Source organism: Polyodon spathula, chromosome 53 (assembly GCF_017654505.1).
Source record: "Polyodon spathula isolate WHYD16114869_AA chromosome 53, ASM1765450v1, whole genome shotgun sequence".
NCBI classification, from domain to species: domain Eukaryota; kingdom Metazoa; phylum Chordata; class Actinopteri; order Acipenseriformes; family Polyodontidae; genus Polyodon; species Polyodon spathula.
In genome coordinates, this window is record NC_054586.1 from 408,574 (window position 1) to 423,661 (window position 15,088).

Consider the following 15,088-nt stretch of genomic DNA (forward strand, 5'->3'; position numbering starts at 1 on the left):
ATTTAATTGCACAAAGCTAGTGTTCCATTTGTATAATGTGTTATTAGGAGTGACACTTTATCTAAAGTTATAAATTGGTTTAATTATGGTTTGTGCCAAGGCAAAACAGCTTATTAAACAGAAACAGCTTATTAAACAGAAACAGCTTATGCCAAGATGAGTTATGAAAAGCCAGCCACACCGACATGGATGTATTTCAGGCCACATGCCAAGCTAAAGATCTACAAGGTCAGGGCAATACATAGGCAAGAGTTTCAAAAGGGTTACAGCCGGGATGCGTTTAAAAGAAGTGCATGAACACGGAATGCAGTTAGCCCGTTAGCTGTAACTGCTTTACAAAAGGAAACCAACAAGCCAGCCCGAGTCAATGGAAAGCTACCCTCATATATTCTGCTCATACCCATAAAGTTCACAGTTCTAAAAAAATCTGGAAAAATGAAATGGGTTGACCGACAGCAGCCCTCTTAGCTCACTATGTGTTTTCACTCCACACGGTGCTGGTTTCAAGCAGTCTCAGTGTTAAAACGAGCGCATGGTAACGCAGCCCAGCATTCACCTTACCAGTGGGTATGGAAAAGCACCATTACTGGTTTTAGTTTATTTACTGGTTTTGTGGGGCCATGGTTTTTTTTTCGTTTTTTTTTTTTTAATTCAAGCTCCAGTGTTCAACTTCCACTATACTACTAACACTGAGCTACTAATAAAGTTTGAATTCATTTTCTGGCAATGTAACCATTAACATTACGAAAAAGCAGAAGTGCAGTGTAATATTTCACATTCAAGGCATTGCTTCATTTTAATGTAAATGAGTTATTTGAAAGAGTAATGGTGTTATTAACTTAAATTATATATATATATATATATATATATATATATATATATATATATATATATATATATATACACATATATATATTGTGTAGTGTGCACGGGGGAAGGCAGTGGAAGGGCTGGTAGGTGACGTAATCACACACAGAGACATATGCCTGAAATTCGCTCCTTGCAAAGGAGCCGGCTCTTTTGTACAGTGGTATCGGCGCTATGCTTTAGTCTGAGAGGTCCCTGCTTCGCGCCCGCCCTCCGCCTGTGTGTGGATTGCCTCGCCCTGTGTGATGCGCCTGTCTGTGGGAACCGAGATCACTACATAGGTGTCACTAGTCGATGCTGGTACCCCGGCACGCACTCGTTGGACTGTAGCCTGGTGAGCAAGTCCGGGGTGTACCTGAGGCTGGCAGGGGAGAGAGTAGAGTGCACGGGGGAAGGCAGCAGCAGGGCTGGATCCACTGCATTTAGTGTGTGTCTCTGGACGCACTCCGCGGACGGACGTCCTTGGATCTAGCGATGAGATATATATATATATATATATATATATATATATATATATATATTCTTATTTGACAATCTGACTTTAATCTGGGTTTGTTTGAGAAACAGGAAAGGCTACACTCCTCACAAACAGGCCTCTGCAACATTCAGTAGTGTTTGTCCTGTCATTGTTTTTAACAAGTAGGTGTCGTACAGCATCGTCAAGTAGAAAAAAAAATTGTTATATAGGTATCGTAGCAGATTCATCTTTGCAGATATAACTCTACCTTTATATAAATATACATTTTTGTGTTGCGCAAACAGTGGAAACGTCGCCACAACTCTATTGTCTTAATAAAAAATTAATTAATTAATTTTAAAAAAAAAACATTTTTGTGTTGCAACAAATCTGGAAACTCTAATAACGCTGTCATGAATATAGCTCTCTGTGTTTTGGTTTGTCAAAATCTTTGACCCTTTAATAGCAGGCCACCATCACAAAGCTCTTTACAAAATACAAGACTAGGGTGTGTGAGCTGTGCATCAGCTGCAGAGTCACTTACAACAACGTCTCGCCCCAAAGACGCAGCACAAGGAGGTTCAGCGCCTTGCTCAGGGTCACACAGCGAGTCAGTGGCTGAGCTGGGATTTGAACCAGGGAACCTGGTGTTAAAAAGCCCATTTCTTTTACCACTGGACCACACAGCCTCTTGTAAAACAACATCTGATTTCTCTTTTGAAAGCAAAACCCTTATAAAAGTTCCCCATAGAAGCACAGCAAAGTGTAATAAAGCACAGTGAAAGCATGGGAAAGCACAGGTAGGCCTTGTAAAGAATAGCGAGGTACGGTAAAGCATATTAATAAACAAGGCATGCCATGGTAAACGACGGTAAAAGTGTAGTATAACCATGGGACAAGACAGGAATTTACTGCAGTGAACTTCACCAAGGTTTTTTTTTCCCATGGAAAATCAAGGTTGTACAAACCTTAAATCAATCATGTTTTGTTTTTAATTTCGCCCTGTCAGACAGTTGCCAACAGGCGACGCACAATCCCATCAGCAGAGCATGCCTTTGTTTCGGACAGCCATTCCCTGCTGAAATACCAGGGTGTTGAGCAGTGGGAGCAGCCTCCTCAGCACTGAACTGAAGGGGAGTGGCTTTGTTTTGTCTAGTGGGTGTGTTGTCAGAGTGCACTCTGTTGTGAGGAATTGATGAGTTGTGGTTACAAGGAAATCATTTGGAAGTACCGGTTTGATTAGCTATTTAAAAAATACTTTTGGCCTCGTTGTTCGTTTTATTATCTTTAATGGTTTTTTTTTTCGTGCAGCATTTTAGGTCACAGGCCCTGTGTGAAACCTCTACAGGAGAAGAAGCCGACCTGCCTCCCAGCTGAGTAAGTGGGGCTCTGCCTTCTGGGGTTCCCACGGTTACCTCACTGGGATAAACAAACACAAACAGTACATGTGTTTCTGCCTCCCCCTGGGGCGCCCCTGTTTCACTACATGGCATTACCTGATAGGCTGCTGCTGCTGTGGCATGAGAATGGAGCTCAGGGAACAATGGGGGCATTGAAGATGACTGGAAGAGGACTTGAAGAGGCTTTATTTGTGCTTTAAAATCAAGTGGGTTCCCTCCAGTTGGGTTAATAATAATAATAATAATAATAATAATAATAATAATAATAATAATAATAATAATACTTGTGTTGCCTCCTACCAGAAAATAATTGAAAAGCAAACCATTGAACCAGCTCTGCTAAGCTTTTCAACTCTGTAGCAGTCAAACAGACTGCTAGGAAATCTATTGCAGTGTAGATCTGTGCAGGTGTACAAGTAAGGTGGGCAAAGAGGCACGATGAAAGAAACACCTTTACATTATATTACAAGAGAAACCACACACACACAAGTTTTTTAAAAGTCATTTATTTTGTTAGTATGTATTACAAATTTAAAAGCTGTGAGGCAGCCTAGTTCAGCCTGATCTACGCTAACCACCTTTGATATGTCTGCTTGCATGTCCTCGAATGTGCTGATCTATGGTGCTGTTCGATCAAACTTTCAGACATAGGAAGCATTGTACAGAATAATATGTAACACCAGTGTTAAATACTGAAACACACATATATACCGCGCCACTGGATATAATGTGGCTATAAAACTGTAAAAGAATAAGGATACATATATATGTGTGTGTGTGTGTGTGTGTGTATTTTTGAATCCATACCTTCCATCAGTTTTCTAAAGACAGTTACTGTGGTGAACGCTAATGGGGATACAAAGGAAGAAGTACAGTGCAGTATCACCAGGGATGGAAATCCTGTTGGGGTTTAGGCTGCTTGGATAAGCAAAGCATGCCTCCCAGCTTGGTGGTAGATTTTAATTTTGGTTACAAGCTGGTCCCTGTTTAGGAACTTGGAGGTTCCTAAAGGACCACTTTAATGAACACCCCCCCCATTTCCCAGCGGCATTGGATTCTACAGAAAGGAGATGAATTCGTAATTCGTTAGGTTACAATAAAAACATAAACCAAAGAGCAACCGAAATCCAACGAATACCCCAAGAGTGACGCCTCACTATCGACGGCTTAGCTAACCAGAGATCAAGGGCACTTGTTAAACCGTTGGGTTCTCAGCTCAACCCCCCTTTTTTAATCTCATAAAAATTACATCTGGATGGATCGTGCAATAAAGGGGACAAGCTTCGGTCAGCATTTGTTTGGATCCGATAATCGTTCCTCATGAGCAATAATCATTGATTGAAGCTCATCCCCTTTACTATGTGCCACATATATTCTCTACAAAAGGGAACTGAGCAGGTCTCTACGGGTAGCTGTAAGCTGGCAATAGCGGGGCGACGTGTAACGATAGCAGAGAGTTTGTTGCTTTGATGCCTGCGGCTCTTCTCCTGTTCACTTGCGGTATCGGTTGTCGCTGGTCTCGGTCATCTTGATCAGCACGTTCTTAGTGGCCACGCTCTTGGTGGCCTGAGCTGTGCTATACCCTGAGGAAGAGGAGCTGTAGCCACCGCTGGTGGAGTAGCCACTGGCATTCACCCCTTTAATGCTGGACTGGTCTGTAGAAGCGGTAGAGGAGGGAAACGGGTTGGTTATCACCGAGCTAGTTGGAGGTCCAATACAGCAAAATTAGGTCAAATATGACCTAAACAAAAAACATGACCTTTTTTAAATCAACGGTACCCATGGATTATAATCACATCCTGCTCCATAATGCTATATAAAGAGGATGTATAAAGAATTATAAATGGCATCTTTTGGAGTGGGTACGAAAATCCTAGCAATGCATCTACACAGCTGTAAGGTAAGGGAGTCTTAAGTGTATGTTGCTCCTTAGAGCTTGATAGAAATGTGGAGATGGCTGATATACTTACTGTAGCTTGGTGTAGAGTGAACACTGACAACTGAGTGGTTGGTAATCCTGCAACATGAAAAATGAGAAGTTAGTCACTTCAGACACCTGTTTTACCTGTTGCATAAATATATTAGGTTTCCACTTAAGGCTTACCTGCTCTCCTCTCCTTCCAGGAGTTTCCTGTAGGTGGCGATCTCGATATCCAGGGCCAGCTTGACGTTCATCAGCTCCTGGTACTCCCGGACCTGGCGGGCCATGTCCTGCTTGGCTTTCTGGAGAGCGGCCTCCAGATCTCCAATACGGAGCTTGGCGTCTTTCACTGCCAGCTCCCCGCGCTCCTCTGCCTCAGCGATCTGTGACTCCAGGTTGGCACGCTAAGAGAGAGAGAGAGAGAGAGAGAGAGAGAGAGAGAGAGAGAGAGAGAGAGAGAGAGAGAGAGAGTTACTGAGGTGAGAAGGCCAGGGATTCCCAAAGGTTTCTTTAAAAACCAACTTTGATTGCCACACTGTACTAAGATTCAATTCGATTGATTGATTGATTGATTTTGCTTGTTTGATCTTTCTAACTCCTAATCGGATATTTCACATTAGACTATTCACACGCGACTGACGGGTATATTATCTTACCTGTCCCTTGATGGATGAGATCTCACTCTCAAGTCTCTGGATCATGCGCTTCAGCTCAGCGATCTCACCCTTGGTATTACGCAGTTCATCACTGTATTTGCCAGCCTGGGAGGACATCTCACTGTACTGTTAAAAAAAAAAACAAAAAAAAAACAAAGAAAACAAAACCTGATTGTCTGTAATATATACCACTTTCAGGGTCAGAGTGGTTTTGCCAGGAGAGGGCATTCGTACAGGCAGCTTCTTTCAGAAGTCTATACTATACTTTGTATAATATGTAATGTTGCATCACCCTATAGAATTAACTAGTTTCACTTCATAAGGTCGAATGAAACCTGCTGAATAATGTTATGTTAGCACATTGAATTGCATAGCGCTTTGTAGTTTTCCGTATACTGACAAAAATTCTAGGTGAAGCAGAACTCTTGGCCACAGCTGTAGTATATTGATGCTACTAATACTATTAATAATTAAACCGTATAGCTTAATGTGATGTCATTTTACACCAACTATCTGATACAAACTATATGATGCAAATCAATTTCAGGTGGCTGTATCACATCAGTATCGTGGTCAGCTATACAGAACATAATAATGTTTGTCCATATACATTTAATAAAATACATTGTGCTAACAGAGGTTTCTATTTTTTTCTTGAGAGAATGGCGCGAATTGAAAGATGTCTCCTCTTACCTTGACCTTGTACCAGGACTCTGCCTCCTCGCGGCTCCTGGCAGCGATGTCCTCATACTGAGCTTTGACCTCAGCCACGATGGAGTCCATGTCCAGGTGACGGGCGTTGTCCATCTGCACGATGACGGAGGTGTCCTTGATCTGGCTCTGAATCTCGCGGAGCTCCTGGGTTTGAAATAAAACGGGGGAATAAAGCCGGGTCACTCCTGGGATTGATACGTTGAATGCTCAACACTTCAAGTGCTGAAAACATTGTAAAATGCATTGACAAGCGTTTCGACTAGCATTGTTCATCAAGGTCAAAACCGAAAGAAGGTCCTTCATTGCAAAGACACCACATCAAGCTCCTGAGATGTGCCTTACCTCATTTTGCAAAACTGTAAGACGCCAAGTCAAGTGGACACAAAGTTTCGGCTAGTGCCTTCTTGGGCACACTTTGTCTGCTTGACTCAGTTTCTGCCTTGGATCTCTAACTGAGCGTTTTGAATGCAGGTGGTTTACCTCCTCATAAATGCTCCTCAAGAAGTTGATCTCGTCGCTCAGGGTGCCAACCTTGTCCTCCAGATCAGCCTTAACCAGGAAGGTGCCATCGACATCCTGAAAAACACAGCAGACAAGAATTGGCTCGTGTTGTCACTTTCTCCTTTCTCTTTTCTTTAACGAATGAGAAAGCTCGTGCATGTTATTGCCAGTTTTAAAAGACCCTTTCACAAATCATGCTGAAAGTCAATGGTACTTGGCAGCCGATCGGTATTGTGTAGAACCCTATGGAGATTACTTTTCTAGCACGTTGGTTGTACGTGCATCAAACCTATGGGCAGGTTACACTACCTGTACTAGCTGTAATCAATCTTCTAGTCAAACTACCAAAACAATGATTATACTCATTGAACACAAGACTTGATTACAAAACCACACCCACACAGTGGAACCACATGAGAGACATATTCTGCTTACAAAGCCTTAGTGTCTTGCCATGGGGTTTCTCAGATAAAGAGATTACTATTATGGTTTTGTGTTTTGGCTTTCCAGCCGTAGAGCAGAACAAGCAGAATTGAATTTGCTGCGACTCAAACTTTCTTTGGTTTAAAATAAGTTAAACAGAAGGGGTACATGCAAAGGTGTAGGATGTATATTGACCATTTTATTGGTAGTTTAGGTAAATGTTGAGGACTGACCTTCTTTGAGGTTAAAACTCCACTATAAAAGGCTGTTAGATGCACTGGGGTTCTGGAGATATGCCGATAGGTCTGAACACTATAAGACTGTGTTAAACTGATGTTTCAAATGCGGGATAGATTACAAACAGACTCACCTTCTTCAGGACGACGAAATCGTTTTCCAGACCAGTACGTCTGTTGATTTCATCTTCATACCTACAAGCAACAGCAAAAGTGTAGGGAGTAGTACATTACTTGATAATTAAATTAGATACAACTAAACCTAATAACTTTGGATCGAAATATTTCTCTTAATTTTGTCATTTTAAAGTACTGCTGCAATATCTTATGAAAGCTTGCAGATATCAATGTGCTTGCAGACTCACTTGCCCTTGAAGTCCTCCACAGCCCCCTGCATGTTCCTCAGCTCACTGTCCAGCTTGCTCTTGTCGTTGTTGATGGCGTCGAGCTGCCGGCGCAGGTTGGCGATGTACACCTCGAACATGGCGTTCATGTTAGTCTTGGTGGTGGTCTGCCCTTGCAGCAGGTTCCACTTGGTCTCCAGCATCTTGTTCTGCTGCTCCAGAAAACGGACCTAGAAACGAAGCAAGGGGAAGCAAATCAAGTCACACCAAGCAGTGCTCAGTAAAGGAATGTTGTGATGATTATTAACATGGGATGTCACAATATTAATCACTACGGAAACAGCATGCTATCAAGTGATCTAATTCCTTTGTTTCATGTTACACTTTAGCCTCTGTAATGAATAATCTGATGCACACTTTTGACATGTACCATGTCAGGTTTATTATGGATCCTTGAACCGATGTGTTGAAAGGCTAACGAACCCATGGGACAAAATGCTGCTCATATCGGACTGGGGAAATGCTATAAAGTAGCAATGCATGCATGCTACAGTGTTTTTCGCCAGTAGTATACTGTAGTGTTTTATCATATGGAAATAGCAGCCTGGCTCTAGGGAAGTACACTCAGTATGTCAAATCACAATGAAAGTGCTGATTGCAATGTAGTGATGTGGAGTATGAACCTACTGCTCATTTATTTTGGGTCTGCGAGCCTGCTATCAAAAACAGGCTTGCCCTGTTCCACAGCCTTGTTCAAGAGGAGTATAAACACTGGCACGCCCTGCTGTACCACACTTTAATGAGATCCAGGATTTGCATCATGCAAACACAGGACATCGTCCTGCCAGCCTGCTCTGTGTGTTTTGAGACAGTTGTGTTTTATAAACACTAATGGGCGACTGTGTTAACTCGATCACCGGCTGACTCCATTGCTGGGGAGTTCAGGAATTGGAAAATAAGCGCAGTGTAATTTTAAATTTGTATTAGCGCTCGACAAACTTTTGAGTTACAAATAATATTAGCTGTGCACCATTGTCCTTAAAACGCTGTGACGTGCAGTCTGCGCATTGAAGCATATACACAGCGTCATATTGTTATATGTGTGTCAGCAACTTGACCTGCAATCTGATATAGAAAAAGCTTTTACAAGGAGCCTAAAGCAAGGGTGTTCCTTTCTTCTTTCTTTTTCTTTCTTTCTTTCATTCATTCATTCATTCATTCATTCATTTTGATGGGTATGAAATTACATTAATCATTAATTTTTATTTCATCTAAAGTTACATGACTACTTTGCATTATAGTCCTGTGTGAAAATGAATACTCTATCCCACACCTTGGATTTGCACAACATAACAGATACTTTACTGTGCTCCATAATGGTCTGTGAGAATATACCGAGATTCATAACAGAGTCTAGGGGAGCCAGTCAAAGATATGCACCTTAATCAAGAAACAAACTGAGCGCACCCTGGAACTCAACTGTGCTGAAAAAGAACTTTCCCTAACTCTCTGTCTCGGATTCACATACAAGCAACAGCAAACCGACTGAGTTAAAGGCAATCGCTCTGTCATTATACAGTGCTTTTAGCAAACACACCATGAGCTATGCACTCCAAATCAGCAAAAACAACATTCAGAGAGGAGAAACTCAATCAATAAAGTTTCCAAAGCAGAAATAAACAAGCGAAGACTTTGAATTCAGGGGCTTGAATGAAGTATTAAGTGGTTTCTTTTTTGTTTTTTTGGTGTCTATTGTGCTAATGGCAATTTGGACTAAGTAGCTTTGAGAATCTAGCTCTGCGTCATCTAGTTCAGGAAGGCTGAGACAGGCTCACCTTGTCGATGAAGGAGGCGAAGCGGTTGTTGAGGCCCTTGATCTGCTCCTTCTCCTGGGAGCGGATCACCTGGATGTTGGGGTCGATCTCCAGGTTGAGGGGGGCCAGAAGGCTGTGGTTGACGGTCACTGCGGAGATGGGGACGCTGGGGAGACTCATCCCTCCTCCCATGCTTCCTCCCATGGCGCTGTAGGAGCTGTAGGAATTGCTCATTCTAATTTTCCCACTGCCGTAAGGGCCGCTCAGACTCATGCTGCTGCCCCCAGCCCGAGACGCCCTGCTGTTCAGGCTGCTGGTGCTGATTCTCTTGCTTGCCATCAAAGACATGGCTGAGGCTTGGTTTGGCTTCGTAGGTACAAGAGCAGAAGAAACAGTGCTGGATAGCTTTGCCAACCTTGTAGACTGCCAGCTCAGAGGCACTCTCTTTTATTCCCCTAGCACAAGGGGAAGTAGGAGGCACAGCCACCAAGCCAGTGTCACATTCCCTGTCTGAATACCTGCCGGGGTGTGGTCTCGAATCTGGAATTACCTGTCTGATCGCACCCACTCTCACCTGCGGGTGACAGTTTATGGCGACAGGCAGCACAGTGTGGAGCATAGTCAGCTGGTCACTGCAAACAGTGTACTGCCAAAGGATTTCGTTAATGTTACAATCATTAATGGTAGGCAAGCGTAAATCGTCTTGTTTCTTGGTTTATGAATTTCATGGCACTGCTAAATCAGAGATGTCCAGTCACGGTCCGGGGGAAGGAAAGTCTGCATACTTTGACTATGAGATAGTGACCTTTGATTGATCATTTTTTATACCAATACCTGCTCTGAAGCACACAGCTATGCACTTTAAAAACTGAAGACAGTTCTAGCCAAGGCTTTTAAACCCATGGTCTTCTGTTTAGCACCAACGATCCTATCCCTGGTCTTTCCATTGAGACGAATAGATAAATACTGTATTAATACAACAGATCAGGCATACTGTTGTATCCTGGTAGCTGCTGTAATCCCTTCTTGTGGTGCAGATCACCTGATCGGATAGCAGTCAACTAGAGCAAGGGTGGCCAACCCTGGTCCTGGAGAGCCACAGTCCTGCAGGTTTTCTGGGTATCTTTAAACATTTAAAAAATGTTAGTGTTGACCGGTTAGGAAAAAGATTGGTTCAATCACGTAATGGGAGAACTCAACTGGAACGAAAAACAGAAGACCCCGCGGCTCTCCAGGAGCAGGGTTGGCCACCCCTGAGTGAGACCATGGGGCAGGCCACACTATTTTTGTATCTGAAATATTCGTGATTGCCAAATAACTAAAAAGACACAAGAACAGGGAGGGTCCAGTGCTGTTGCTAGTGTCAGAAAATGAATTTGAAAACCCTGGAATAATAATCCATTTTACTGGACCAGACTGGACCATACAATGGCACTGTGCAAACAGTATTCTGTATTATAACTGTTTAGATGTGCTTTTTATATATATATAATAAAGTAATAGTTATGCATCTAGGAAGTCCTTGAACATACATGTATTAAATACAGCAACAAAGGTGTAGCTACAGCAATATAGCATAACTGTGCAAATTGGTGCTTGGCAAAGCATATTTATAAACATCTCAGCTTCCAGTGTTGCATTTGCTGTGAGGTCCCTTTGATTCAGACACAGGAGCATTGGGCTAACATATGAAACCGATGCAGGGAACGGCATAGTCACAGAAATGCAGAAGAATGTTTCTGTGCCTTGAAGATTAACAGCAGTGCATTACCTGTATTGTAAAGTGTGTGCATCCAGGTGCCAAATCACCCAGATCTGCATTTCCAGAGACATCTACTGCATCAAACTGTGGAACTCCCATAAACAGGGATTCCCCCCTTAAAAACCGTGGGACCTAAGGTGGAAGGCTGGTGCACTGGCTCACTTCTCTACCCAGTCATATTGAACCCAGGAATGCAGTGAAATCAGAGCTGAACTCGACTGAAAGAGGTGCAGCAATCATCTTCACTATGACAGCGTGTCACCTTGGGGTGGGAGAGATGATTTGTAGTTTCTTTGTTATAATGTTAGATTATGCAATACAGGTGTTAATTCCATGCCTATAAGTATTTTTGTGGAAAACATTGTTTCCACAAAAGGTGGACAGAAAAGAACACCTAAAACCTTAGCAAATGATTGATTCTATGCTCATTTAAACCCGTCAGTCTAGAAAGTTATTGTCATCTAAAAGTCCATATTGGCAGCTCAATCTTTAAAAGCTCAAAACATATTTTTACAAAGGAAAACAAATGCAGCACAAAAGCTGCTTGCATAAGAAGTAAAAAGTGAAAAAAAAAACAACATGCTAGGCAGATTCATACACCTCCATACTCTGCATTCCTTGCATATCTACCATTCTCTAAACACCTGAATGAAGAATGCATCTCAGAGATGTTTAAAAAGTCTTGCTTCAGCGTTCTGTTGTTCTGTTGCAATGTGGTCTCCCTGCTCCGCTGCAGTCCCGGTGCTGCACAGTACAATTAAACAGTGTCGCTCCCATTGCAATGGGCTCACGTGTGAGGGTGTGAGCTCTGACTGTTGAGATGAAGCACTGAGGACACCTGCAGGATCTTCTGTGTGTGTGAAGAAGCAATAAACACACTGCATTCTCAGCTCCCCAGCGCTGTCATTACCAGCACCTTCATAATAATGAGCACTAATCTAACACACTGCATTCTCAGCTCTCCAGCGCTGTCATTACCAGCACCTTAATAATCTAACACACTACTGCATTCTCAGCTCTCCAGCGCTGTCATTACCAGCACCTTCATAATAATGAGCACTAATCTAACACACTGCATTCTCAGCTCTCCAGCGCTGTCATTACCAGCACCTTAATAATAATGAGCACTAATCTAACACACTGCATTCTCAGCTCTCCAGCGCTGTCATTACCAGCACCTTCATAATAATGAGCACTAATCTAACACACTGCATTCTCAGCTCTCCAGCGCTGTCATTACCAGCACCTTCATAATAATGAGCACTAATCTAACACACTGCATTCTCAGCTCTCCAGCGCTGTCATTACCAGCACCTTCATAATAATGAGCACTAATCTAACACACTGCATTCTCAGCTCTCCAGCGCTGTCATTACCAGCACCTTCATAATAATGAGCACTAATCTAACACACTGCATTCTCAGCTCTCCAGCGCTGTCATTACCAGCACCTTCATAATAATGAGCACTAATCTAACACACTGCATTCTCAGCTCTCCAGCGCTGTCATTACCAGCACCTTAATAATAATGAGCACTAATCTAACACACTGCATCTCTCAGCTCTCCAGCGCTGTCATTACCAGCACCTTCATAATAATGAGCACTAATCTAACACACTGCATTCTCAGCTCTCCAGCGCTGTCATTACCAGCACCTTCATAATAATGAGCACTAATCTAACACACTGCATTCTCAGCTCTCCAGCGCTGTCATTACCAGCACCTTCATAATAATGAGCACTAATCTAACACACTGCATTCTCAGCTCTCCAGCGCTGTCATTACCAGCACTTAATAATAATGAGCACTAATAATGAGCACCTTAATAATAATGAATCTAACACACTGCATTCTCAGCTCTCCAGCGCTGTCATTACCAGCACCTTAATAATAATGAGCACTAATCTAACACACTGCATTCTCAGCTCTCCAGCGCTGTCATTACCAGCACCTTCATAATAATGAGCACTAATCTAACACACTGCATTCTCAGCTCTCCAGCGCTGTCATTACCAGCACCTTAATAATAATGAGCACTAATCTAACACACTGCATTCTCAGCTCTCCAGCGCTGTCATTACCAGCACCTTCATAATAATGAGCACTAATCTAACACACTGCATTCTCAGCTCTCCAGCGCTGTCATTACCAGCACCTTCATAATAATGAGCACTAATCTAACACACTGCATTCTCAGCTCTCCAGCGCTGTCATTACCAGCACCTTCATAATAATGAGCACTAATCTAACACACTGCATTCTCAGCTCTCCAGCGCTGTCATTACCAGCACCTTAATAATAATCTAATCTAACACACTGCATCTCAGCTCTCCAGCGCTGTCATTACCAGCACCTTAATAATAATGAGCACTAATCTAACACACTGCATTCTCAGCTCTCCAGCGCTGTCATTACCAGCACCTACACTAGTAACACACTGCATTCTCAGCTCTCCAGCGCTGTCATTACCAGCACCTTCATAATAATGAGCACTAATCTAACACACTGCATTCTCAGCTCTCCAGCGCTGTCATTACCAGCACCTTCATAATAATGAGCACTAATCTAACACACTGCATTCTCTGTCATTACCAGCACCTTAATAATAATGAGCACTACACACTGCATTCTCAGCAGCGCTGTCATTACCAGCACCTGCATAATAATGAGCACTAATCTAACACACTGCAGCGCTGTCATTACCAGCACCTTAATAATAATGAGCACTAATCTAACACACTGCATTCTCAGCTCTCCAGCGCTGTCATTACCAGCACCTTCATAATAATGAGCACTAATCTAACACACTGCATTCTCAGCTCTCCAGCGCTGTCATTACCAGCACCTTCATAATAATGAGCACTAATCTAACACACTGCATTCTCATCTCGCTCTTGCAAAAATCTCGGAACATGCCATCCGATACGCTACATAGTCTCTTTGAAGAGAACATACATATAGAATACGAGAACAGCTTTGCAACTGCAGTCTACTGGCAGATACACACAAGCAGCAAACTGCAAAACGATGATGCAACTTGCTCAACTTTGCATGAAATGTCTTTTGTTTGTATTGAATATTTAAGTGTAGTCCTGTGGGACTGCTGTGAGACTGGGGGCAAGGAAACTTGACAGAGTAATCTGCTTTGACATTTTACAGCATTGGGTACTTTGGATGGATGGAGGTGTGAATGAAGCTTTCTTTCTCACACCTGAACACGCAACTTTGGTTTAACAAAAGCCAGCTTTGTGTCTTCTCAAGTGAAGGGTGGCGGGAGGAGAGGCAAGCATTTCAATGCATTTTCACACACTCTGAAAACATTTCCAACAAATCTCTCTGACGAGAGCTGGTGTGACAGCTCATAGTGGAGCTGCGGGGGCTTTTCTAGTCCAGGTGTGGGGTGTTGTTTGAGTTTCAGTGCATTAGCAAATATGCACTCATTTACACAATTCTGTAACTCAAAACCAACAGGACTGCGGTAAAATACTTTGAAAAAGTCAAGGAGAGAACAGGTTTGGACAAGTGCCTTTGCTGAAACTACAATGACTACAGACACTATTAATTATCGTTGGTAAAGGCAGAATGGTAGCAAGGAGTCGGGGATGTGGTTCAAGATCAGGGTTTTGTTAATGTAGTTTCCACTGTACAAAAAACAAACATTACCAAGCAGGCTTCTAACAAAATAGAGCAGGAGAGCAGGAGAGCAGGAGAGCAGGAGCGCAGGAGAGCAGGCCTCTTTCTGCAGTCCAAAACTGAGTGCTAGCACAAAGGGCTGTGCTTAAATATAGCAGGGTCAGGCTAAATTGGCAATCAATTAAGTAATTTAGCCTGGCCCGCTGTATTCACATGTTTAAAGACGTGACCCCCAGATTCACATGGCTGGCACCTGCCTGGTTGAATCTCGATTAGCAGGGTTTTTATCTCTTTTTTGAGCCAGAAAGACACCCTATACACATAATAATAATAATAATAATAATAATAATAATAATAATA

At 42.7% G+C, this 15,088-nt stretch overlaps 1 protein-coding gene across 1 annotated transcript; it reads right to left on the minus strand.

Moving 5' to 3' along the window:
* Positions 1-3,513: 3,513 nt before the first annotated feature.
* LOC121307164 (keratin, type II cytoskeletal 8-like) lies at positions 3,514-9,782 on the minus strand. Its single transcript, XM_041239301.1, has 9 exons — positions 9,355-9,782; positions 7,541-7,749; positions 7,310-7,370; positions 6,496-6,591; positions 5,995-6,159; positions 5,302-5,427; positions 4,829-5,049; positions 4,695-4,741; positions 3,514-4,379 (listed from the first exon to the last, which is right to left on the minus strand). Exons 1-9 carry the CDS (start codon positions 9,679-9,681, stop codon positions 4,216-4,218), a joined length of 1,416 nt encoding a protein of 471 aa, XP_041095235.1. The 5' UTR covers positions 9,682-9,782; the 3' UTR covers positions 3,514-4,215.
* Between the last annotated feature and the right edge of the window lie 5,306 nt (positions 9,783-15,088).

What these genes read in the sequence shown, in the direction of transcription:
- LOC121307164 (XM_041239301.1), bottom strand. Translation starts at nt 9,681, where the DNA reads ATGTCTTTGATGGCAAGCAAGAGAATCAGCACCAGCAGCCTGAACAGC. An exon ending in GTGGAGGACTTCAAGGGCAA is followed by an intron (nt 7,371 to 7,540) that starts GTGAGTCTGCAA and finishes TGTTGCTTGTAG; the next exon opens with GTATGAAGATGAAATCAACA. An exon ending in TCTCATCCATCAAGGGACAG is followed by an intron (nt 5,050 to 5,301) that starts GTAAGATAATAT and finishes TCTCTCTCTTAG; the next exon opens with CGTGCCAACCTGGAGTCACA.